We start from the raw sequence: 26,467 nt of genomic DNA, 5'->3' as shown, positions 1-26,467 counted from the left end.
AACACAGCCTTAACTTCGAGGGCTACAAGCACAGATGGCAAATATGTGTAGCTTTAATTACTAGGCAACGAATCAATAGAAGTATGCACCACCTTAGCACATCCTTATCCAATCTGATGCCCTCCAATTTCAATACTTCTTCAAATTTCTGCCCTCTAGATGTTTTGGATTACTCCCATCTTCCCCAGCCAGCTTGGGCAATGGCCAGGGATGATGGGAGTTTTAGTCCAACACTTTTGGTGTGCACCATGTTGGGAAAGGCTGCCTTAGCAGAAAAGGGCCTCCCCTGGTTTGCTGCTGACATGGTATCTTTTTTGCCCTTCCCAAAGGCAAAGCACTGCCAGTGGGGCAGACACAGCAGCTCAAACGTCCTGCCACTAGGGAGGGCCTTCACAAGGCGGCCTCCCTTGCCATCTGCAGGGTGGGCTGGGGTTGCAATATCCTATGGCCACTGAGACGCCTTCACAGAGACCAAGTGGGAATGGAATTTGCTACCATTTAAAGCTGTGTAGGTTGCTTTAGCACTCTATTGTACAGACGAAACCTCCAGCCTGTGGGCTAAATTTGGCCCTCCAGGCCTAACCAGCCTGCAGTGTCTTGGATGAGGCCCCTGCCCCAAGCCCCATCCATTGAAGGATCGCAGGGAGAGGACTGGTCAGATGAAACAGCCGGGATTCCCCTGAGCTTTGCCTACCTCACATCCTTTCCTATAAGGGAAGGTGGGAAAAGCCAAGTCACCATGACCGAAGCACCAACTGGAGGAATGCCTCCTCCCATATGTACCGGCCCAGATCCTAAGGTCATCCTCAGGGGTCCTTCTCCGTGAGTCCCTGCCAAAGGAAATAAGGCAGGTACCCAACCAGGAGGAGGGCCTTCTCTGCTGTGGCACCCCAGCTGTGGAATGAGCTCCCTAAGGTTTGCCTGGCACCTACACTATATTCTTTCAGACGCCAGGTGAAGACCTTTTTATTCTCTCAGCATTTTAACAGTCTATAAATTTAATTTTAACGTTGCTGTTTTAAATTTGTATTTTAAATTTGTATTTCTGCACTGCTGCTGCTTTTATCCTGGTTGTGCTTTTATATTGTATTTTATATCATGTTTTTATACTGTTTGTTTTATACTTTGAATGGTTTTAATTTTTGTGAATGACCCAGGGAGCTTCGGCTATTGGGCGGTATAAAAATGCAACAAATAAATAAATGCTCCTCCAACTATCACCATGCTTGGGGGGGGGGGGCTGCACATGCTTGGCCAGGGATAACCCACGCACAGTGTAGCGGACACACCAGCTGGATGAGGCCCAGCCAACACTTCGGCTAAGCACTGGATTATGTCTGGGGTGAGTGGCCCTCCTCCCTGATGCCATCATCCAGGCCTCATTGAAGAATTATCTGCCTCCCCACCCAAAACTACTTTATCACACTGATGTACTCTGTAAGCTCTTCTTAGCACCTATCTGGCCAGTTAATACTTTCTAGTAAAGGGATAACATCTAAACCTGGTAGATTCCATCTTTCAGCTATTCCAATGTTCTACCTTAGAATGAAAACTTTGGCAACAGAAGTAACCAATAATCACTGCCTCCTCAGCTTAAGTTCACCAAATGCCTTGCCATCTACCAATAAATGACCTTTAAAGCAAGAGAGAAGCTTGAAAGGATGGTTCCGGGCCATATTTTAATTTACTAGAATCCAGATAGCCAAATTCTATAAATTCACCGGGAGCAGAGATATACAGAGTTTTACTTAAATGCTACTTGATTCTGTAAGCTAAAGACTTAACTTTCATGGAGCTCTGTTCAGCACCAGCAGTAATATGCAGCACAGGGCTGCAATCCTATGCATACTTACTGAGAACAAGTCCCACTAAATTAACTTTGAGTAAACGTGTGGGATGAAGATACTGGTTAGGAACTCCATTCTATTTGAAAACTATTGAAGAAGAAACAGAGGGAGAAGAGAACCAGGTTCAGATTCCTGGAGCATTGTAGGGCTAAGGTTTTCAGCAATCTAATGGATGCACTGAATACATTTTTTGATGCTGTACAATTGGCTGGTGCCATAGAGTGAAACTGGAGTCCCCAAGCATTCACCGGCCAAAATGAGGGGGAAAATATTAGGGCCCAGCTGCTTGTCAAGAAACCAAATACACATCAAGAAACCAGGAATGTATACCAATACAGTATTTATTCACTTGCCCCCTCCGAACCGGACGGATTTGGTTAACAGACGGGCTTCCCCTATCTGCCACAGAACAATCAGGTCGGCGTACACACTGGACTAAACACAGGGGGAAGAGAGGGGAACACATGACAGGCGGCACATCTGGTTCTTTCACATAGCAAAGAGAATGAGGAATGCCACCATCAAGCAGAACAGTCCCATGGCCTCGGAGAGTGCAAAACCCAGGATGGCGTAAGAAAAGAGCTGTTGCTTCAGGGAGGGGTTTCTGCAAGAGAGAGAGAGAGAGAGAGAGAGAGAGAGAGAGATACGCACACACATTGATCAGTGAACACAGGAGCAGTGGACGTGCAGTGCTTCTGTAGCCCCAGCATCTCCCTAAAGACAGCCCATTGAGCCAAGCAGTGTTTAAAGGAGTCAGAATGCCTAGCTGCACGGCATAGCTGTCAGCCAGCTTTGCAAGGAAATCTACAAAATTTATGAGTCCATAAAGCATTTATTAGGCTTGCTTCCACACTGTTCTTTAGCACTGTTGAGGCTCTGCTTTTCCATGATCAAGTGGAAGCAGAATTAGAACAGTGGTTATACTTGGTATTTAATATAGCACTGTATTAACTGGCAATGCCCACCCCAATGTCCAAGATCCTTCAATAATGTTTACTCGGAAGTCATTCAGGTCCCCTGCAATTTCAATTAGTAGCTTCCCTTGGTGGCTTTTGTCCCTCATGTCACAGCCATGGCATTATTGATGAATAGCCCTTTAATCAGTTCCTGTTTTCTGCAAAGGGTGTGTGTTAATTACTGGTTTCTCCCCCCCCCCCCTTTTTAAATGAAAAGTAGTGCAATTTCACAATAAACAAATATAATAATTAAGAGGATGGCAGTAATTAAATCTCCATTCCTCTACACAAAAATAACTGAGTAATTAAGGGACAATCAAATCTGTAACATTGCAGCCACACTGAACAAAAAGCAACTAGAGGCAAAAGCCGCAGAGTAAACTTCTAACTAAAAGGCACAGTAGCCCTGAAAAATCTTCAATACCGTTTTGCCTGTCTACACTGGTGCTACAAATGTGATTTCAGTGAAAAAGGTGACAAATCAGGTTTGAAAAGTGGAATGCAAATAGTTGGAAACATCACCTGGATTCTATGTAAGAAGCAAATAAATGGATGGCAATTCCAGACTATGCAGAAGCAACCCAGTTTGCTTTACTACACACAAGGTTATTTGTGCCCAAATCAACTTTTTTAGAGCATGCCATTTATTTTACCTAGAAATCCAGGTAAGTCTCTATTTACAATCCTGCCTGGAGTTAGTCCAGTGACTAGGTCTTGACTTCTGAAAGATGCGTCTTACAAGCAATGGCGTTTCAAATGTCAGATTCACTTTGAGAAACGCCCCTTCTCTCAATATCATACTTCTGACAAACAGGGTCAGCACTTGAACCAAGCCTGCAAGCTACTAACGTCCCTTCCCAGATATGCATTGCTACACTGCTTAATAATCCTAACATACCTGGCATAGCCAATGATGAGACTACCGAATACGGTCCCGATGCCCGCGCCGGAGCCGGCTACACCTACAGTGGCAGCACCAGCACCAATAAACTTGGCGGCAGTGTCAATGTCCCTGGAAACCGTGCTAGTTTGGAACGCCCGGCGCAAGACTGGCAACAGTTCATTCTGAGCAGCTGAGATGCAGCGGGGCTGGAAGGAACAGAGAAAATGTGGGATTAGAAAAGGAAACGACAAGGGTACATTGTAGATTATTATTATTATATTTATATCCCGCCCTTTCCGTAATACTGGGACTCAAGGCAGCTTTACAGATTAAAACATGTACAGTTAAAACCTATAGGTATACAAAAATTTAAAATATAATTAAACATGCTATAATATTAAAACTTGTAAAAACATTTAAAATACAAATATTTTTTTAAAAATCCAGACTACTCCCCAAAGGCCTGCCGGAAGAAAAAAAAGTTTCATCATCTTTCTTGCTGATGCTTGGCACCATCCTAGCAGGGTTCTACTTCCAAGCCAGCCTTTCCCTAACCTGGGGCCCTCCAGATGTTTGGGGCATCAACTCCCATCAGCCCTAGTCAGTTTAGCCTATGGTCAAGTATGCTGGGAGCTGTAGTCCAAAACATCTGGAGGGCACTAGGTCAGGAAAGGTTGCTCCAAGCAAACCAGAATTTAATTAAACAGATTTTCAAACTGTTCCAGAGAACGGTCAGGTTCCTGAAATGGACCAATACATGGCACAGGTGAGGCTAATGGGACAACTGTACCTGGTCCTAGAGATGTCTGGTCCAGTCACAGACATGCATGCTGTAGTTACATCCTGTTTGGACTACTGTAATGCATTCTTCATGGGGCTACCTTTGAAAACGGTTTGGAAACTTAAGCAGATCCAGAATGCTGTGGCCAGAGAGTTGATTGGAGCTGCTTAAAAAGGGCGGCTCCCTTCTTACAGCAGTTTCACTGGCTACCGGCCCGTTTCTAGCCAGAATTCAACGTTATGACTTATAAAACCCTATAAGGCTTGGGACCAGGCTACCTGAAAGGACGCCTTCTCCCATACGAACCTGCCCAGTAGTCATGAAGATCGCCACCTTCAGATGTGCATTTGGTGGCAACTTGAAGATTGTGTGTGGCTGGACACAGGCTGTGGAGCTTCCTCCCAAGGGAGGCCATGTTCACCCCCTCTCTGTTGTCCTGCTGCTGGCAGGTAAAGAGTAGTTTATTCAAGAAGGCCTTTGGCCTGTAAGTGGATCTGTTGGGTTGAATGCTGTTTTTTATTCTGTAATTATTTTTATTTTAATGTATTGTTTTAATCAATTTTAATTGTGCCTGTAAGCTGCCTTGAGTGCCATGTTTTGGTAGAAAGGCGGGGCACAAATCAAATCAATAATGGCTGACAAGTTCCCAGGGGAGGGGTAGAGATGGGGGAGGAGAGCACTTGCTCACCAATGTCACTCGATCCCCATGATGTTCAGCCACAGTGGAGGCTGGTGCGCTCCGTTCATGCAGAGCAACCGAGAAGCCCAAGAGGCCTGACCTGCAAAAACTGCAACATGCAGAGGGACCTCAAAAAACAAGTGTGCTGTGTTGGCCAGTATCAAACTAGGATCAGATTTGGAATTAAATACCCATTCAGCCATGAAGCTCAATGAATGACCCTGAGCCAGTCATTGAGCCCGTTCAGAAGACACCTTAAACCATGGCTTTAACCACAGTGGTTAAGCCAGAAAGCCAGGCTGTGTTCAGAAGACACCCGAAACCACGGCTTTAACCATGGTGAATAAAGCAAAAAGCCTTATTCGTTGCGGTTAAAGCCATGGTTTAAGGTGCCTTCTGAACGGGCCCACCCTCTCAAAGGCTAACCTACCACACAGGGTTGTTGTGTGAGAATTAACTCTGTGTGTGAGCACGTGTGTGTGTGAGAGAATCATGAATGCTGCCCTGAGCATTGTGAGAGAATGGGATAAGAATGGGATAAAAATGTATGTCGAGGGCTCTTCAAAGCTAGAAAAGTTTGAAAACACACCAACTTAGAAATTCTAATTACGTAAGTTGGTAGTTAATTTCACTGCTAATTCCTTGCTGTTACGAGAAGAAGATGGAACCACTCTGAGCTCCCTGGAGGAAACGCAGCATAAAAATGTGATAAACATGAACGAGTTTAACATAAAAATGTTCACTGATCTCTGGACTGGTGCCTCAATTTTACAGTTTTAGAAAGACAACCCCATAGCATCATGATGCCTCCTAGTGACGCACTGCAATTAAAAACATAAATCATAGATAAGAGCGTGCTGCTCCTAATCCAAAAGGCCCAGCAGAGACAGCTGTTCTGGAAAGGATCTTCCTCTTCCTCTTTTCCCTTCCTTAACAGGTGCTGACTATTTCCCTGCACAGCCTTGCTGGACACACAAGCCATACTTCCTGGAGATCCAGGGGCTTTTCTCGCTTTGGTAAAGCACCTAGAAGCTATGCCACACCAATTTACCTCATCCATCCTGGCCTCAGGCCTGTTCAGCACTGAGGCAGAGATGGGCCTGCAGAACAGCCGGGAACAGTTCTTCACCTGCAAAAGGGAAAACATCCAAGCTGAAGACACAGAGCAGAGGGAAATCCCCACTAGCTAAAGATATTTCCTTGTGAATACATTCTAGTTTTGAAGGTATAGTCCAAAGCTGCTAGACACAACCATGACTTGAACATGTCTTCATCAGCAGAGTAACAGTTCTGGCTAGTGATGTCTTCCCTCCCATTGCTAGCCAAATATCCCTCACAGCTAAGGATCGGGGCTACGTGCCTTGAGAAATTTATTTCTTTATTTATTGCATTTCTATACCGCCCAATAGCCAAACCTTTCTGGGCGGTTCACAAAAATTAAAACCATGAAGACAATTCAAAGTATAGAACAAACCAGAGTATAAAAACCACAGTATAAAAGTACAATATAAAAGTACAACCAGGATAAAAACAAGCAGCAATGCAGAGATTTATACAGATTTAAAATAAAGATTTAAAACAGCAAAGTTAAACAAACTAAGATGATAAACTGTTAAAATACTGGGGAAATAAAAAGGTTTTCACCTGGCGTCGAAAAGAGTATAACGTAGGTGCCAGGCGAACCTCTCTAGGGAGCTCATTCCACAGCCGGGATGCCACAGCAGAGAAGAACTGGTTTTTAAAATGAGATTAGGAGGCCTAGGGGTCTAGGTGAGCTGATAAGACCAGACCTCCCAAACCCAATTCTTTCCAGATGTGTTGGATTGCAATTCTCATGATTCCCAGCCAGCGTGGACAATAGTCTAAACCAGGCATACTTACTTATGCTGAACTATGTGTTGTGCAGCCGCATAGCCTGAACTTTGCTCTCTGCTTGCTCCACAGCCCAGTAGCCCCATAGAGGAAGGCATCCTCCTTTTGCCCCATCCATTTCACACCTGGGCTGTGATGCTGCAGGGAACTGCCCGGCCCTTCCAAATATCATCACTGCCTACAGCCACCAGCAAAGGCAGCAAGATAAGGCCTATATCCAGGCTTAGAGAGCAATCCTACAGCCCCTAGACAAGGAATGCGCCAGGCTCCTTCCGTCCCCGATCACCGCTGCACTCCTCGCGCTCTCCATAGGATTCCTATGAGCCTCCAAGTTCAGAGGCTGATGGGAATTCCGACAGGATTGCACCCTTTTAATTCAGTTTTTGTTTTAATCCTGGTTTTATTATCATTGAACACCCTTTTGGTGGAAAGGCAGAATATAAATCAAATAAATAAATAAAATACTTCTCAGAAGGTCGAACAAAGAATACGAGGTGTTTAGGAACTCCTGCAAGAAGAGAGGAGTGCATCTCTCCTGTTCCGACATCACTAGCTGTAGCAACTCACAGACATAATTGGGAAGAGGTGAATGGAATACTGCAGGGGCTGGAGCAAAGCACCACACTCTCTCAGTAGGAAGGGTATCTCCCTGGTGCTGCTGTGTTCACTTTTGCCCATCCCTGACTGACAGCAGCAACTTCCAGTGGGCTGCAAAGGGAAGAGAATCGCCTTCGTTCTACTGCATTTTTGTTGTTGTAGTAGTGCTGGGAAAGAATGGGATGTGACCAAGTTCTGCCCCAGGAAAAAGAGAGGTGGGAGTTTCACTTAAGAGTGCATGGTCTGTCTGCCAGACAGCTTTTAAAGAATGTTGGTGTTATGTGCTCAAATGTTGGTGGGAAACTTTAGACTCATGGAAGAACAAGGAAGGATAGATTTTCAAGGGCAGGAACACCAAGTCAAGGGCCACACACTCACCACAAAATGTCTCTCCATCCCACTCTGATTTTATTGCTCAATGACCCTGTTCAGACAACACGCTAAACCACGGTGGTTAAGCACTTTGAACTAAACATTATGGCTTAGCGTGTCATATGAACCATGAATTAGTGCATTGTGTGAACTATTCCTAACCATGGTGGTGGTTACATAACCATGGTTTAAACACGCTCACTAACCATTTGCTGCAAAAGGGTTAGCGGCCCAACCATGGCTTAGCGTGTTGTCTGAACAGGCCCAATGGCAACAGCTGTCAAGATATTTTCTGATTTTTCTTTGCTGTGCCAAAGACTAGAAATGGAAGCTAAAAGTATCTGCAGAACTTACTTCATGGCCAATTAGCCATATTCCATCCTTGACAGCATAGATACACTTACCCAGATTATTAATCTTTTGAAACTACTTGCCAGCACAGGCAGATAATACTTGAACTGGTGCTTTGAAAATCAATGCACTATAAAAATAAACAAACCCAAGATGTCACATCTCAGTTACTCACGAGGGTGGGAGCAGAGACGAACTTTGCACAGGCATACATATTCAGGGATGTTGGGGGGTGGCCACACTCAACAGCTGGAAAAGAACCAAACATCATGGCATTAGGAGAAAGTATTTGCAGCTTCTATTGCTTGCTACCAATAGAAACCCACTATACTAGATAGGTCTGTGGTGGGGCTGATTTATGGAGGACAACATGATCCGATGCACAGCAATAAAAAATGGGGAAAAAATGACCGTGATGTAGGTGATCAGGCAAAACCAAAACACAGTACAGAACATGAAATCTACGGAGCGGAAAGATTTAACTCATCATCACAAGCAGGGTGGACAAATCCCAGGTGCTTGGCTGCCCAGAGGGTTTCCATCTTTCTTTCCTAATCAGGGTGCCCCAAAATTTGATGCTCTCTCTTCCAGATTTGATTTTGGCATCTAGATTACTTTGAATTTTATATCATACTCAACTCAGAGGACGCAGTGAGCTTTATAAAACAGAACCAGTACAATTCCTTAAAAGTCCATAAGATTCACCACTAGAATAAGCACTGCTGTTCTATTATACTAGATACCTAATTTTAAAAGACATTTTACATATCTAGTGCTGTAGGTATATAATATTTTGTTGAAATATCACCTCTGGAGGATGCCCCGGTTGGACATTTAGAGACCCTCAACAAGGAAATGACAGATGAACAGCTGTCAAAATTGCCACTCTGTTCTTGTTAATCATGTGTATGTTATAGTTGAGAGCAAGCTCTCTGATGAAATTAGGTGTCATCTATTACATCAGCGTTCCCACACCTAGTGCCTTCCAGGTGTTTTGGACCTCAACTCCTATATGCCCCAGCCAGCAGGGCCTATGGTCAAGATGGCTAGGAGTTGTATTCGAAAACACCTGGAGAGCACCAGGATAGGGAAGGCAGTATTACATCAACACAGATCAGCTACACAGGCAATCCTAGTATGATCATGTTTTCAGCATCAGCAGAAGCAGCATTTTGCACTAAGCTGTCCCAATGGCACTCTACACTCCTTTAAAGAACTACATATTGGCCCCTAGACTGCCCCAGGTTGGAGACAGGGCAAATCGCATAGCAATTCCTATAGGCTTCAGAGACACAGTTGAAGCACATTTTATCCCCGCAATATACATATGCATTATTCAACCCTAGCTTGACTCTGACCTGTACACAAGCCACTGTGCAAGGTACAACTAATAAATTGTGGCATTTGCTATCTCAAGAAGGGATGGTAGCCACTAGCTGAGGCATCATCATCATTATGGCAGTATATCGACGAGTACCAGATGTTGGGGTAAAATAGAGAGGGACGGCATCTTTCTAACTTGTTTGTGAGTTTCCAAGAGACATGTAGCTGGTCACAATTGGAAACAATGCAGGACTAGATGGACCTGTGTCCAATTTAGCATGGCAGCTCTTATGTTCAGCTCCGCCTGCAGAGTCAGCATGGCTTACGTCATCCTCTGCCTGCAGAGTCCCAAAGAAAAACAAGAGCTTCTTTTTTCTACAGGTCTTCCCTGTGCTGCTACTTGTTCCCAATATAGGGCTGTAAGATATACATAGCTATGCCCTAGCTTTTAGGGCAGCCTTCCCCAACTCTGTGTCCTCCAAATGTTTTGGACTACAACTCCCAGTATTCCTGACCACTGGCCATGCTGACTGGGGCTGATAAGTCCAAAGCATATGGAGGGCTGGGGGAGGGTAGTCCAGTCAGTGGATGTTCAGTGGTTAGAATTCCCCATCTTCTATTTGCCCCAGTTGATAGAGCATATTCTCAAATCCTAATTTGTTCTTATGCTTTTGCCTATTCCATCCACAGAACAGTAAGCTGGTTGTGGTTAAACAAGAGAGAGAACACAAACATCAGAATGACCTCAAAGCTGTTATCAATCTGCCTTCCAGACCATTAACCTTTTCTGAACTCCCATAGAGGACATCTTACCTTTGATTATGAGTAGCTCCAAGGAATCGTCTAGGAGCCCTGTGACCAGAGATGCAAAGGTCTCGAAAAGCCCCAGGAAAATTCAGGAAATGCCCCCCCCCCCCGGTTTTTCTATAAACTACTTAATAAGAAGACTTGAACATAAGACTAGAGATATCAAATTTCTGGAAATTTTAAACCCGTGGGGGAAAATGTGGCTTCAAAATTTCCAGAAATTTGGCATCTTTTGCCTGTGATCTCTGGTGTGATGACACTTTGGCTAACGCAGATGGAGCTACTCATAAATAAAAGGAAAGTTATTTCCACCCACTCCTCTTCATCCACAGCTCTACAGAGGTGCATTCAAAGCATTTTAAACCAGGGTGGCAATGCAGTCAGGGCACTGATGTGCCAACTCCTTTACAGTCTTGTCCCTTTTTCTCCACTATCTCAGCCTTCCCCAACCTGGTGGGGCCCCCCTTGATGTGTTGGACTACCACTCCCAGCATCCCCCAACCAGCCAAATCAGGGAAGGCGACTCTATCTGCTCTTAAGATTCTTTGGGCCAGAGCCATCAAACTGCTCTTTAACATAGGGTGGCCAGATACAAAAGAGGACAGGGCTCCTGCAGCTTTATTTGTTGTGATGAAGAGGGAATTTCACCAGGTGCTGCATGCATACAAATGACACCTGCTGAAATTCCCTTTTCTAGACAACTGTTAAAGATACAGGAGCCCTGTTTTCCTTTCCATAAGGTCACCCTACTTTAACACTGACAATGATTAGACCTCAGATTGCCAACTGACCAGGAAGACAGCCAGGTCTGTTCCTGTAACTTTCAAAAGTTTGAGCTGAATGAACCAGACGATTTTTTTCACTGAGACAAGGTATGTTTTTTTTAAAAATCAATGTATTGTTTATTGCACAGGGGAAAAAATGGCTCACAACACATAATATTGCAATAAACAAAATATTATTTTTTAAAAAAAAAATGCACAAAGGAGAAAATCTGCCACACAAAAATGTGGCTTTCAGGGTGTCGAGTTACAGCCAACTAACACACACATTAGAATAATAGTCACTAACGCACACTTCAGAACAATCACCACAATCTACTTGTTTGTTATTCATAATGTGGGATCAAATCTCACCTGCACCCAATGTAAGTAAGGCTACTCTAAAGCAATTCAATAGAGATCAGTTTGAATGTTGATGGTTATCCAGCCATTTTGGTCACCCACATTCAATAGAGTCTCCTGTGGCATGTTATACAAGAGACAGTCAAAAGAGATTTTTTTTTAAAAAAAGCGAAAATACACATGCTGGTCCATGAGGGGGAACAGAAAAAGAATGGATGTGAAAGGAGTCCTGTCCTGTAGCATTTAATATTGCTACCTTTTTTCTGGTCTTATTCTTTCACTTTTAAGAGGAGATATAAACAGTATCAAGTGAAATTTTCCTCTCCTTCTCCCTCCCTTGCTCCTTGCTAGGAAAAGCTTTCTCTCTCTTCTTTGTTAGTAAAACCTTCTCCTGTTTAACTTCTCCACATCAAGGTTGTTATAAAAAAAGTTTCACAGCAAACAGTAGCAACCCCAAAACCTAAGGACTAGCAACTTTTGGACAGGCAACGGCCCGTTTCCTCACATACATCAGCTTTGCAGTGCAGCAATAGTGCTGTGCGCCATCAGGCAACTCGTGGAGTCGAGAGTCCACGTTGGCCACCTATGGACCTTGCTTTCTTTCCACTGGAAAAAAAAAAGAGCCTTGAGCTTTAAGTCCCACCCACGTGCCAGCGAAGAACGTTCCAAGGGTGGCTCCGCCCATCACAGGCTCCTCCTCCCCCCCGTACCCCGCCAATACGGTGCAGCATGCCCCGGCCAACCCCGCTATCTGTCAACGCGACGAAAGGAAGCATGAGGAAAGGGGTGGAAAGGCGGGACACCGGGAAAAGGGAGGCCGGGGCTGGGTAAGGCAGGAGACTGAAGACCATCCCTAGGCCGCTGCGGCCGGGACTCCAAGACCCTACCTGCTGCTCGGGGGAAGAGAGCGAGAGAAGGGCCACGTGTCGCGCATGCGCCAGCGGAAGGACGATTGACGCGACATCCGCATGGCGGCCGGAAAAGCTGGACGGTGGAGCGAGCGCGGTGGCTAGAGCGCCCATCATGCTCAAAGCCGGGAAGGGTCTTTTAGTACGGTACAGCGCCATCTGCTGGTGCGGGCGGTGGTATTGCAGGTGGCAGTTCCGACGAGTCAGCTGGGGAAGAACGGACTAGCCGATTCCCTTATTACCAGGAGGAGAGGCGCGGCGGAGGTTGGGGAGGAGGGCACCATTTGAGGAGTTGTGCTTGTGCCGCTATTGGAAGGAGCGGGCAAGCGGCCCGCCCCATCTTAGGCTCGATTGCCCGAAAGCCAGTTCCGTAGGAGCTGTCTAAACAATCACGCCTTAGGCGTGGCTTACTTAAAAGGCAGGGCCGGGAGATTTCGCTAATACGCGATGGTTGTGCGCACTTGTGGGGGGGACGTTATTTAGTGGAGGCTGGTGGATCCGATGCCAGTGGAGCTGTTAACCCATTCTGGGTTTCAGTCAGAACTAGCCAGAACTCTAAATGAGCTGTTCAAGGTGCGGAACCCTGGGGTGCGACGCCGCCAAACTGAGTTCAGCACCTTGGACAGCTCCAATAGAGTTCTAACTGAAACCCAGAGCGGATTCACTGCCCCACTGACATTGGAGCCACCAGCCTCCACTCGCTTTATTGCAGGTGTGTTGGCATCATAAGGGCAGCCTCTGAAACAAAAGCTCCCTTGAAGTGTCACTCAGACAGTCTAGGTTTCTGTGCCAGACAGGGTGTTGCTAGGGACCTGGCACCTACAGTGTAAATCTGCCTAAAATCGGCACACATTTATAGCAAAATAGGCGCATTTAGAAATAATTCTGAGGATTTATTTAAAGTTCACAGGAGAGAAAGGCAATTAATTTTTCACCCAACTCATCTCAAATAATTGAAGATTTTATTTTAATTTGCACCCTGCCCAAGTTTGTCCCAAACCAAAGGAAAAAGTCCCTCCACCCTGCCAAGCTTACCTGTCATGCTAACAGAAACGGGGTATGTGTGTTGCATCATGTGAAGCAATCTCCCTTGAAAGTTATCCCTGCAGGGCAATCAAGCTAAGCAACCCTCCTTCCATTAGTACTGATGGATACTCAGGGCCTTTAGAAATGAATCCAGGGCCCTAGGAAATAGATTCAGGCTCAGGGCCCCAGGCTTAACAATGCTCTTGGTGCCACAGCCTCATGGATACTGAAGCATATGCCTTCTGTTTATTGATTACATTTATATTCCAATTATCTTCCAATGAAATCAAGGCAGTGTATATAGTGCTCCCACTCCCTATTTTATTCTCACAACCACCCTGTGAGGTAGGTTAGGCTGAGAAGGTGACTCACCCAAGGTGAGCTTCATTGCTTGTTGGAGATTTGAACCTGGGTCTCTCCAACCCTAGTCCAACGCCCTGAGCCAGCCTACTTCAACTTGGTTCTAGTTAAAAGAATCCAATTCTGTCAATAAGTGGGTGACAGAACAAAAGATACCTGACCATCCACTAAACAGATGGAATGGTTTCCCCAAATCCATATATCTCTAGTGTTTACGCAACAATGGGTATCCCATACCACCAAGGTTGCTCTTCTCTCTCCTTCCTCCTTCAAAACTGGCTAGTGTAGCCTCTTCCCATGTCTGTTGGTGGAGAGAGGAGGGGAATCGCTCTTCCATCAAGCCTATATCAAAACTTCTGTGAACAAAAGGGGAAACGTTTCATTTGGGGCATGCAACATGGCTTCATGATGGCTCTCAAAGTTTGGTTTTCACAGGAGGAAAAAAGAGAGGCAGCCTGTTAGACCCTGGAGAATTTTATGGGAAGAACCTGATGCCAAGGGGACCATTGGGACACAGATCCTGGGTGTGTGGTGGCGGCGGGGAGAGAAACATATTTTGGTTCTAACCTTTGGAAAGGCTCCTCTTCAGATGTAAACAGCAGTATCTAAAGTTGGGAGATACATTCTCAGGACTCTGGTGGTGGGAAAGGAAAGGGTTACATGCTCTCTCATGCTCAGGCTTTGTCCGATGGGTGTGCCTGTGTACTGCTTCGGGGTTAGAACCGCCTGTGTGCTTGCTCCTGCAACCTCCTCCTTTCTTCTCAACTGTAGGGTTTGTAAATCAACATGATTTTGAACAATGAGCCCCGCTTTCTTCAAACGGAACTTGACCCTGCAAAAAGCTGCTGTTTGAACTTGCCACTACAAGAAGTGGGGTGTGGGGTGGGGGAGTGACAGTGGAGGCTGATGGCTCTGATGTCAGTGGGGCAGTGAATCCGCTCCGGATCTCAGTCGGAAGTCTAAAGGAGCTCTCCAAGGTAGCTTTAGAGTTCTGAAACTTGGAACAAATTCATCACTCCACTGACATCAGAGCCACCAGTCTCTCCTGGGTGTGTGTGTGTGTGTGAGAGAGAGAGAGAGAGAGAGAGAGACACTAAGTATGGTTTCTAAGCTAGTCGAAGGTTTGGGTACCAACCACTCCTGCTGCAGCCTGGTCTTGTGGTGGCGGCACTTGTAAATCAGGAGCACAGTTCAGACTCTTTGTCTGGCTGCTGGGTTTTGCACCCTCTTTTGTCCTGGTGGCTCTCCATCCCCCGCCCCCCGCAGCACTCCCAGTCCTGACAAAATCCTGACTGTAATCGGCTTGGGGAAGAAGGCTGCCGTAAATCATGCACGGCAGTTTTAGTGTCTCCGAGGAGGGAACCGGCTCTCTGCAAGGCAGGCACACCCAGGTGGGCGATAAAACGCCGCTGCCGGCCCGGGGAGCAATTTGCCAGGCCCCGAGCCGAGATGCGCCATCCGCCGCGCCAGCCCTGCAAGGCCGTAATTTAGCGCCGGGGCCCTGCCCGCTTTAATTATCACTGCAGCGGAATTTCAATGGGGGCCGATCCATCTTGCGGCTTGCCGGAGAGCGATTTATACGCCCGCGTGCCATTTCATCTCTGGGCCCCGATCTGCATTTTTATGGGCCGGCTTGGCGCTTCTTCCCTCGGCAGCCTTAGAGGTGGGGGTGAGCAGAGAGAGGAAGAGGGAAAGCGGGAGAGTGTGTGAGAGTGAGTGTCCAGGCTTGGCTGTGCAGCAAAGTTCAGAAGAGATGTTTGTGCCTGTATGGAAGAGGAAGGCTATGGCGGCAGAAGATGTGTGCACGGGGCAGCAAAGAATAATCAGAGGAATACTCTCTCTCTCTCTCTCTCTCTCTCACACACACACACACACACACACACACACACACATTACGCCATATGCCAACCCAAAATATTTATAGTTAGTGCAGAAGGTGGAAAAAAACAACTCTATAAAAATCAGTGCCTATATATATATTCTGTTTTTGGCTGCAGTGTGTGTGTGTGAAACGATTTTGAATGGGGGACTTTATTTTTATTTATTACATTTCTATCCTGCTTTTCTGCTAACAATGGTGCTCAAGGCGGCTGATAATAATAATAATAATAATAATAATAATAATAATAATAATAATAATAATAATAAAATAGGGACAGAACCAGAATCTCCCTTAAAATGAATCCATTTCTTAAAAAATCCCACCACAATTAAAAATGCAGCAGTAACAAGAAACAGTTTAAAAAAATACCCTCTGGCAACAAACTTGTTTATGTGCTGAAGGCCGGCTGGAATATAAATGCGTCTTCGCCTGCTGGCAGAAGGAAAACAAAGAGAGACAACCTGGCTGCCCTTGGCAGGGAGTTTCAGCACCTGGAAACGACCACTGAGAAGTGAGGCGTGAGGCTCCAGGGCTCCCGTTCAGTTCTGTGGGGCAAAGAAAACAGACTGCGCGCGAAAGAGGCCTAAATCCGGCCCTTGCTTTGTGGGGGTGTCACAAAGCCTGGAGTCTTTGGCGGACAGCACACTGTCGGGAGATAAGGAAAGGTGGAAATGACAAAACCCCGTATTTCAGTAATTGGCTAATGTCTTGCACTCAGTGCGTCAGCATCCTGGTCAACTTCCAGGTAATCCCAGGGACAAACAGGGTAAGAGAACTAGCTAGCAAACTCCGGTAATGAGAAAAGTTAATCCCCTCAAACCTGACAATGGGCATTGACTCACCCAGGAGGGAGGGGGGAAAAGGAGCAGGGATTTTACTACAAAAACTCTGTGTATGCTCAATAAACTTCACTCAAGTGGCTTCGGGCACTTCGAGTCACTTCAACCCTCAGTGTGTGCGTGAGTATTACTACACTTGCTTGAGATGTTGGGGGCTAGTGGGGTCATTCTGAAGTGCAGGAGTGCATCATGCCAGCCCCTCACAGCTGTACCCCAAGGAGAGTCCCAAAAGTCTAGGCAGCCCTGTTGATCCATAGACAGGTTCTGTACATGCGATGGGGAGACCTGGGTGCAAATACCTGATCAGCCATGGCATTTGCCTCGGGCCAGTCCTTGTCAGAGTCTAGACTGTCTAACAGAGGGGTTATGCGGCGCCAGGCAGGACCTGTCCTCCCTCCCTTCCCAGTTCGAAACCCTGGCAAATACCATTCCGGCAAATGACGTCATCTCTCCTGATTGGAAAAAAAAAGATTGGAGCTGTGCTCTACCCCATGTTCCTGCTCCAGCACACCCCTGTTGAGGGCGCTCTTGAACTCAAGAAAGTGCCTTATCCCCTATCAACCTGCCCTGTCATTGAGGTCATCTGAGGGCATGCTCCTGGTGGTTCCACATGGACCTATGGTCCAATTGGAGTCTACCAGGAGAAGAGCCTTCAGTGTGGTGGCCCTCTTCCTATGGAATTCCCTGTCTCTGGAAGTCAAGCAGGCATCAACTTTATATTCCTTCCAGTGCCTCCTAAAAATGTCGTTGTTCCAGGAAGCCTTCCCTTAATGACCAGCAGCGGTTTTATTTGCACTTTAGTTTTATATTTTATATATCGATGATTTGATGATCAGATTTTTATTATGCAGTCACAGACCCAATAAAAGCAATACCAACAATCATTAATTTAAAACCATAAAATCACAGTCTTTTGTTCAACAGGCTAAAAGAGTTATTTAAAACATACACATATTTAAAATATATAGGCATAGTTAGTAAAATTGGGAAAGTGGGCCCCATGCTAATAATAATAATAATAAAATTTTATATATCATCATCCATGTATATTGGCATTTACAAGAATGAGTGGACAGGTCCCTGCCCCAAGGAGGATACAATCTAGATATAAGCACTAGGGCAGGGATGGGGAACCTCCAGCCTGGAATCAAATCCAGCCCTCTGGGTTCCCCAGATGGCCACACCCCTTCCCCTAGCTCCTCCCCTTTCCCCCAACTACTAATGGTTTGGAGGCTTCCTGGCTTTTGTGCAGTCCTCCCCCACCCTTGTTCTAACATGATGAAATACCTCTCCTAAGGCTGAGTGTCTGGCAGTAAGAGGTTTAAGATGCAATAGGCTGGGATTTTCTTGTATTATTTGACCCTACCCCCTTTTTGCCTTTGGCCCCACCCACTACTGGAATGCAACTACAAGCGCATCTTGGAAATTGAATTCGGCCCTCAGGTTGAAAGAGGTTCTGCACCTCTGCATGTTATGCATACTTCAGTTTAATTACAGCAGAGTTTAGAGACCAGAGGATTGTGTCGAATGCTTCATGGAAAGTGCTGGATACGAGGAGGGATTTGAAGAAAGGTAGAAGAGCTTCATCTATGGGGTGGAATAGAAATAATAATAATAATAATAATAATAATAATAATAATAATAATAATAATAATAATGACATAAAAAATAAGCAACAATGGGCCATCAAATTCAACCTCATCAAACATCTACACCATACTATACATACTCACCTGAAACAACCTTGGAAAATGCAAAACATAAAAGATACTGGGACAGAACACCTCATATGGACAAGACAATATCTTGCAACCGACCAGACATAACAGTTACAGACAAAAAAGAAAAACACACTTACCTCATCGACATAGCAATACCTAATGACAAAATGTTGTAGAAAAGGAAGAGGAAAAGAGAGAGAAATATATGCCTCTGGCCATGGAAGTTAAAGAACTATGGCAATAAGAAAAGGTTACAATTATTCCATTAGTCACATCAATCACCGGCATCATATCTTTTTTTTTTTTTTTTTTTTACAGAAAACCTTCAGAAACTGGGCCTACCAAAATGCATCCACACCAACATCCAGAAAGCAATCATATTTAAAACATGTTCAATAGTCAGGAAATTCGTGAAACAGTAAAAGACAAAAGCCTATCGTGTCCATCTAGAAAAACTGCCACAAGCAAGAAAATTTCTTCTTCTTCTTCTTCTTCTTCTTCTTCTTCTTCTTCTTCTTCTTCTTCTTCTTCTTCTTCTTCTTCTTCTTCTTCTTCTTCTTCTTCTTCTTCTTCTTCTTCTTCTTCTTCTTCTTCGTTCCAAGCATATGGGGCAGCAAGGGAAAAAGTGTGGAGTCCATTGAAGGAATAGAAGATATGTGTACAGAAAGGGCAGCGGAGCTGACTACATGAAGGTCACAGGCACCCCAGACAGAGACTCCTGAAACATGTTCAGCTTATCCAGGGAGCAGCCCATGCCAGAAGTGCAAGCACGCGGCCCTTACCCACTTTCCTGCACTGCAGGCAGCCTTCAGTTATACCAATCTAAAAAGCTGCCTGGTTTGCTTGCAATACAATATCCATGGGACTTCCTTCAGCGTAAGTGTGGATAAGTTTATGGTGAATGATTGGTCACTTAGATAGGGCAGGGGGTGGGCAGAAGGTAGGTCTCCAGATGTTTGGGACCAACTCCCAGAAGCCCTTGCCAACATGGCCAATGGTCAGGAATGCTGGGAACTGCAGTCTGGTGATCTACTTTCTGTCCACCCCTGACTTAAAAGACACTGTTAGATTGCAGAGTGTTTTACTATCTTCACTCTGCTTGCCCTCGCCACAATCCTCGGGCCACTCTTTTACACATGGGGAAACTGAGGCTGGCTCAAAACTACACAACGAATCCATGGCAGCTCGTGGGACTTGAACTCGGATCACATAGAGTGAACATCAATTAGGATTTTAACCGTGGAGTGACCTTTATGACAGTACCTAACGGCACGATTCACCTTAATTCTCGCTGTCAAAATCCACACTGAGACTCCCCAAGAGTTTCTCAGGTACACATACATGCAGTAAATTCTCCATAAACACATGCACGCACACGCTAGCACAAGAAGGGAAAATAAACCCTTCCCCTCCCTTAAACAAAAACGCAGGTTTGTAATAAACACTCATTCTTTCCCTGAGCACACCTCCCATTAACTTTTCAGCCACCCCTCGCTGCTTTTCTCCCCCCGCCCTTGCAGTGGCCTGGCAGTCTTACTCCCCAGGGGGGAGGCTGGGAGCCAGGCACCGTATCAAGTTGTCTTTGCTTAACCCAAGGTTTCGGCAGTTGTAATTTATACACCTGCTCTTTGGGCCAAGAAAAGCCGTTAACTCATCTTTATTGCTGAGGGGAAAAACCCAGGATGCAGCTTAAAGTATTTCATCGCTTGCAGGGTCAAGTTTCCTGGGATAATTGGTTTGTGATCAGGTGAAGTGTGTGTGTGTGTCTTGGAGGTGGGGAGGGCGGACATTGCTGCTTTGGAGCCAGGGGCAATGCGCTATTGGCTGCAGTGCTCCTGTGGCATGGAGACCAGAAAAATATCATAGCCCTCTTCCATTGTGTGCCTTAACCACACTCTCTCTAACATCATACATCCCCTTCCGTTTAGCACCTAGGAACCTGCTTTCCACAAGGTCAGTCCATTTGACTCTTTAGCCCAATATTGTGAACTCCAGGGGGGGTAGAACCTCAATCCAGTCTGCCGGGGCCAAATTCAGCCCTCTAGTTTGCCCAGATGGCCACATACCCTTTCCCTGGACCACCAATTGTTTAGTGGTTTCCTGGCTTTTGTGCAGTTCCCTGCCCCATGCAAAAAGGCTGAAATGCTTCTGATAAGGCTTAGTTACTGGCAGTAAGAGCTATAGGGTATAGAGTGACCATATAGAAAGGAGGACAAGGCTTCTGTATCTTTAACAGTTGTCTAGAAAAGGGAATTTCAGCAGGTGTCGTTTGTATGCATACAGCACCTGGTGAAATTCACTTAAAGCTGCAGGAGCTATACTAGAGTGACCCAATACAAAAGAGGGCAGGGCTCCTGCAGCTTTAACTGTTGTGATGAAGTGGGAATTTCATCAGCTTTTGTGCAGTCCCCCCCACTATTCTAAGGCTAGATCCACACTACTGCTTTATAGCAGTATTGAAGTGCATTGATAACTGTTGGGGCTCCTTACAAATCCCATATATCACTTTCATAGTATGCCACCCTGAGGTCTTAATGATATAGGGCAGGATATAAATGTTTTAAATAAATACAATTTTAAGTAATAATACATTTCCTGCTTTTTATTCCAAATTTGTAATGATTTGATACAAGGTGTAGATTTGGTCTAAAAGATTGAAATATCTCTCCCAAAGTTTAATGATGGGCAGAAAGAGCTGGTGTTTATATCGGTCTCAGCCCCTTTTCCTCCGCCTACCACTGGAACCACCAGAAGGAAGAGCCTTCGAAGTTGCCCATCCACAGTCAGCACCTGGACAGCAGACTGAGCAGGCACATAGCTCACCTGCACAGTCTTACACTATGGTGAGATGTACTGTACTTCTATTTAAATTATAGCCATAATTTCTAAACTTCCATCTATACATACCAACAAGCACATGCAAATGAAATGATTGCTGTGCATACCAAAGAACTGAACATTGGCTCATCTGTCAGTCTTGTCTGTCCCTCATCTTTCAGGTGAGCTGTTTGCTTTCTCTCTCTCTCTCTCTCTCTCTCTCTCTCTCTTTTTGGGAAGTGCTACAGGTCAGTCATTTGTCACCTTCTTAATTTTTTTTAAAAAAAGGCAAAGCAAAAGCAAACTACTCTGGAAATTGCAAGAGATGTTTATTGGTGACATTCCAGGCACCAGCCAATCAGTGCTGTACACAACTAGTTTCTGGTTCAAACTTGTAGAACACACCAAAAATTGATGAGAGAGAGAGAGAGAGAGAGAGAGAGAGAGAGAGAGAGAGAGAGAGAGAGAATAAAGGTATATTTGGACTGAATGCAATGCAAGGGCTTAGAAAATGCTTCCACAGCTCTAAAAAGCCATGTCTGTCTCCCCCTACCCCACCCCATTCTACTCGCCCCTCTCACCATCTGCATTTACTTGCCAGGCCCAGCATTTCAGGACATAGCTCCAACAATTTAAAATCAAACAAGTGGAGAACAGGAATGCATTTCCCCGTCCAGCTTGAGGAGATGGGATTCATACTGCCGCTGATGGTATGAACAAAATCTTTTTTTAATCATCGGGAATGTCTCTCAGACGTCTGTCCACTGAAACAGGATAATGTGTGCTCAATGGAGCATTCAAATTAAATAGCCACATTCCAGAACACTATTAAAGACTGTTGGTATGTGTGTGAGAACAATATTCATGTGGTTGCTGTTGTTGTTATTATTATTATTACTACTGTATTTCTTCGATTCGAAGACATACTTCTTCCCCCATATAAACATCTCTAAAAACGGGGTGTGTCTTAGAATCGCAGGTTGTTTATTATTTCTTAGAATCAAAGCTTTTTTTTTCTGTTGGTGGTGCTGAAATTAGTGTGCGTCTTACAATCGATGGCGTCTTAGAATCGAAGAAATATGGTATTTTAAAAAGCAGCACTGAAGACAAAAACATGCTATTGAAAGCAGCCTCTATGTTCCTAGCCTCTTAGCCACCTTTCTAGCTTCCTCTCCCTCCGCCCCCATATCTATCTATCCATCCATCTATCTATCCACCCACCCATCCATTCTCCAGCTAGATTTTTATCGCCTGCCACAAACCTCTCACTCACTCACTCTGAAAAGCTTCATCATGTGCCGATTAGAGGGCACAGTGTCCCTTCTTCTTGGATGATTACAGATTTGCCCGGGCCTGCTTCTCACCGCCAAACTGAAGTGGAGCTGTGCTTACAGAACAGAGGGGATGAGGAGCGAGGACAGAGCGCCCAGCTGCATTGAAATGCCCTCAGCGATCCATCTCCCCCAAGTCGGCAGGAGAATGGTGTCTGATCGTTATGATGTGTTCCGCTCCCGGGGCCTGCGCCTCTTGAGTTATGAGGAACATAGTAAAAATCAGTTTGAATTAGCCTCAGCAGATAAGCACCAGCATCCCTTCTCTGCCCAGAGACAGAGGCTGTAAGTCCTAGTTCTGAGAGGAGAGTGGGACCTAATAGTTAGAGCTGGGTCCCCACCTCCTCAGAATTGGCTTTTGCTTGTTCCCAGTATGACCTTGCAATGTGCGTGTTTTAAACATGTGTCACATTTCTCCGGCCAATAATGCTGGGCTTACTAGATGTAGGATGCAGAGAGCTTACAGAAGGCTAATTTGCTTTCTCTAAGGTCAGAAAGGCTGTGTTTAGACCAGTGGAAGCTGGTGGCTCCAATGTCAGTGGGGTGGTAAATCTGCTCTGGGTTTCAGTCAGGACTCTAAAGGAGCTATTGAAGAGCACCTTGGACAGCTGCTTTTGAGTTGTGACTGGTTCTGGCTGAAACCCGGAGCGGATTCACTGCGCCACTGACATTGGAGTTACCAGCTTCCACTGACTTAGGTCCCGTTTCACTGAGGCAGGGGCTCGGATAAGGGACTGTGGAATGGGGACCTGGAGGCAACGGTGCAGAACGAGGCTCTAGTCCAGGGCTCTGCAGTCTAGGGTCCCTCCACATGACCACCCTGAGAGCGTCAGGGAATGAAGGCAGTGGCAAGCGGCCTATGTCACAACCTGGGCCTGCATTGGCATGGCGAGGCCCACCGAAGCTGATGGCACTTCCCACCCATCACCCTTCCTCGTTATTTTAGTGACCACTTTATAGTTGGTGGGCAGGCAGGCAGGCAAGCGCACAGTTATAGATACCCATTTTTCATTGAATTTTACTTTCAAAAATATGTTATCTCTTTATGTGAGGAAACGGTGGTTATTCCCAAGTAAATGTGTTCAGCATCAGGCCAGCAGAAGCAAACTCCATTTTATCCCTGTGGAGTCATGAGGGTGCTATGATTCAAGTGAGCTCAAAATGCAAAACTGCACATGCTCAGAGTATGCCTATAAATAAATAAATAAGCAAGCAAGCAAGCAGGCTTGGCAAACGCATTATTTTTTGTTCTGTTCCAATATGTCAAGAATGGAGACGCAGCCATCGAGCATGGAATGATATGGCGTAGGAGTACATGAGAAGTGTTAGCGGTAATATATATATGGCTGTGTAAAGCTCCCCGCTCCCTCCTATAATACCATTAAGGATGCACTCCTATGCATGTTTAGACAGAAAAAAGTCCTACAACTCCAAGCATTCCCCTGGCTGGGGAATGCAGGGAGTTGTAGGACTTCCCCCCCTGTCTAACCATGCATGGGATTGCACCTTAAGTCCAGGATCTCAAATCACCTAGCTGCACCACTGCACAGAGAGAGCGTCCTCTCCCCACCTCCTCCCAAGAGAGGCGACACTCCCTCCATCTGTGCTGTCTTTCCAATGGCAGGCAAAGACTATTTTATCCAAGAAGGTCTTTGACCTGTACATGGGGTCTGTGGGTTGGTCGTTGTTTTTATTCTGTAATTGTTATGTTTTTATGGTATTTCAACATGTTTTTATTGTTTTCCTGTATTTCAAATTGTTTTTGTAATCCACCCCGTGTGTCCTTGTTTGGCAGACAGGTGGGGTATAAATCAAATAAATTAATAAATAAATAAGGGAAAAGACAGAAGAAGCAGTAAGAAAACACAGGATGATGTGGAAGAAAACAAACCTTCATTTTGCAGATTCCACAATGGTCATGAATAGAAGATGATGACGTCCCGAACCCCAGTAAACATCTGTGAGTGGTTCCATAGAAGCCACGTCTGGAAACACCCAAGATCACCCTGGGTGCCTAGTGTGCTATTACCTATTGTCTTCTTGGGGGTGGGGATGCTTATTTCTGTGAACCGCCCAGAGAGCTCCGGCTATTGGGCGGTATAGAAATGTAATAAATAAAAAAATGAATGAATGAATGAATGCTGGAAGCCAATTGTGACAGTGAGATGGAGTGGAGGCACTGTGTCTGGAGCTCACAGCAGCACATGGCCTCCACCCTAAAGAAAGCCCTGGCAAAGAGGAGTTTGTGTCCTTTTCCGGGTGCAGCTTGAGTGTTGTCTCCCTTAACACACTTACTGAAATCTCTCAGGGCAGAAGAAACCTCAGCTTTGTCAGATCTTCGTTTTATTACTAGAACCGAAATCTACCAACCAAAGCCAGGTGCAAAACTCCACACACTTAGAATGAAAGAACAGTGTGCCGTTAAGCACTTGGTGAGCCTAGGAATTGGTTCCCAGTACCCGAACTGAATTTGCACAAAAGTTCACTCCTGCTGGTTATGCCAATCCTTCTTCATTGCAGCAGTCTAGTTTAGATGGGGAAAAGTCATGTTGTTGTTAAATTCTGGGAGTTGGAAATCTTCGCCGATCTACAGCCAGTCACCCAGAGATCTAACAATAGATCCTGATCTATCATCTCCCCATCCCTGTCCTTCTAAACCACTATGGGCCTGTTCAGACAACACGCTAAGCCATGGGTAGGCTCCTAACCCTTTTGCAGCAAATGGTTAGCGAGCATGTTTAAACCATGGTTATGTAGCCATTGCGGTTAGGAATGGTTCACACGACCTGTTAAGTCATGGTTCACGTAACACGCTAAGCCATAATTTTTAGTTCAAAATGCTTAACCACTGTGGCTTAGCGTGTCATATGAACAGGGTCAACGAAAGATACAGGAACCTTGTCCTCCTGTGCATCTGATCACCCTAAAGACATCATTACATTGGGCACCAATTCCAAGCACGGCAGTGTCTCTATGTGATGAAAACTGCATTCGTGGCCACCTGAAAGTAACTTTTGCACACACTTGAAATACGGCATGGCAATGCTTTGACATTTCAACCTCAGCATCTTAAGTCTTGTTAATACTTTATAATGGTTATAACATTAACATGAAACATCTAATACTATGCAACCATCCACTTCCAACATTACATCAGGACATTTATCATATCTATAGGATTAGTCGATGGATGAGCTTTTAAACCAGCATAGTGCTTGTGTAAAAATTAAAGCATCGCAGCTATATGGTGGCGCTGAGAACAAAATTCAAGCCTTTGGCATAGCTGGTTAATAAGCTCATAATTGATTTGGTCTGATCCAGGTAAGATTCCAACTGTCTTTTTTGTATTTTATTTATTTATTTATTTTGCTATTTATAGACAGCATTTGATGAATGTGCCATGCTCTTGTTTAATTGTTACTGCTCATTTTAACGAGGTATCACGGGGTTTAAAATTTGGGGGTGGTTCTAGATGGTATTGTGTTTTGTATGGATTTGTTTGGGCACTGCTTTGTGAGGACAATGTGCCCTGAAAGGCGGTTTAAAAATCTTTCAATTGATAAAATAAATAAATACATGTTCATCCAAATGGCCCTCAAGTGGCTAACAATGTTTAAAATAAAAGCATCAGTAACAGTTCAAATGCCTCTTTAAAATCAACAGTAATAAAACAACAAGACATAAATGCAAAAGAAAAAAAAAGTACAATAAAGCAGCATGAGATAACATAAAAATGGCAGCATCAAATTGAAAAGGCCGGTATCATAAAAACTGGCTTAAGTGCCCTTCTAAAAAGGGCTCATAGAATGGCCCTGGCTAGCTTCTCTCTGGAGAGAATCCTACCAGATAGGTGCCTTCATTGAGGGAAGCATTCCTCTCCCTTTCTATCCTCCCTCATGAGTTGTATTGCCTCTTCTGATCCATTCCAGAACTCCCGCAAGGCTCTGTCACAACCTCATGGGCCAGTGTCAAGGGTAGGGATGCTCAGGCC

The 26,467-nt window shown here is 45.2% G+C and overlaps 1 protein-coding gene across 1 annotated transcript; it reads right to left on the bottom strand.

The window, feature by feature from the left end:
• Positions 1-2,172: 2,172 nt before the first annotated feature.
• Positions 2,173-12,540, bottom strand: ATP5MC2 (ATP synthase membrane subunit c locus 2). Its single transcript, XM_063119627.1, has 5 exons — positions 12,480-12,540; positions 8,514-8,587; positions 6,198-6,275; positions 3,702-3,892; positions 2,173-2,451 (listed from the first exon to the last, which is right to left on the bottom strand). The coding sequence occupies exons 2-5, from the start codon at positions 8,550-8,552 to the stop codon at positions 2,337-2,339; spliced, it is 423 nt and encodes a 140-aa protein (XP_062975697.1). The 5' UTR covers positions 8,553-8,587; positions 12,480-12,540; the 3' UTR covers positions 2,173-2,336.
• Between the last annotated feature and the right edge of the window lie 13,927 nt (positions 12,541-26,467).

The sequence above is a fragment of the Elgaria multicarinata genome, chromosome 3, assembly GCF_023053635.1.
Source record: "Elgaria multicarinata webbii isolate HBS135686 ecotype San Diego chromosome 3, rElgMul1.1.pri, whole genome shotgun sequence".
In the NCBI taxonomy this organism is placed as follows: Eukaryota; Metazoa; Chordata; class Lepidosauria; order Squamata; family Anguidae; genus Elgaria; species Elgaria multicarinata.
This window is presented reverse-complemented; position numbering and strand designations above follow the sequence as displayed.

Coding starts and splice junctions, on each gene's coding strand:
- ATP5MC2 (XM_063119627.1), bottom strand. CDS start 8,552: ATGTATGCCTGTGCAAAGTTCGTCTCTGCTCCCACCCTC. Junction 6,276..8,513: donor TCGTCTCTGCTCCCACCCTC/GTGAGTAACTGA, acceptor TCCCTTTTGCAG/GTGAAGAACTGTTCCCGGCT. Junction 2,452..3,701: donor CTCATCATTGGCTATGCCAG/GTATGTTAGGAT, acceptor TCTCTCTTGCAG/AAACCCCTCCCTGAAGCAAC.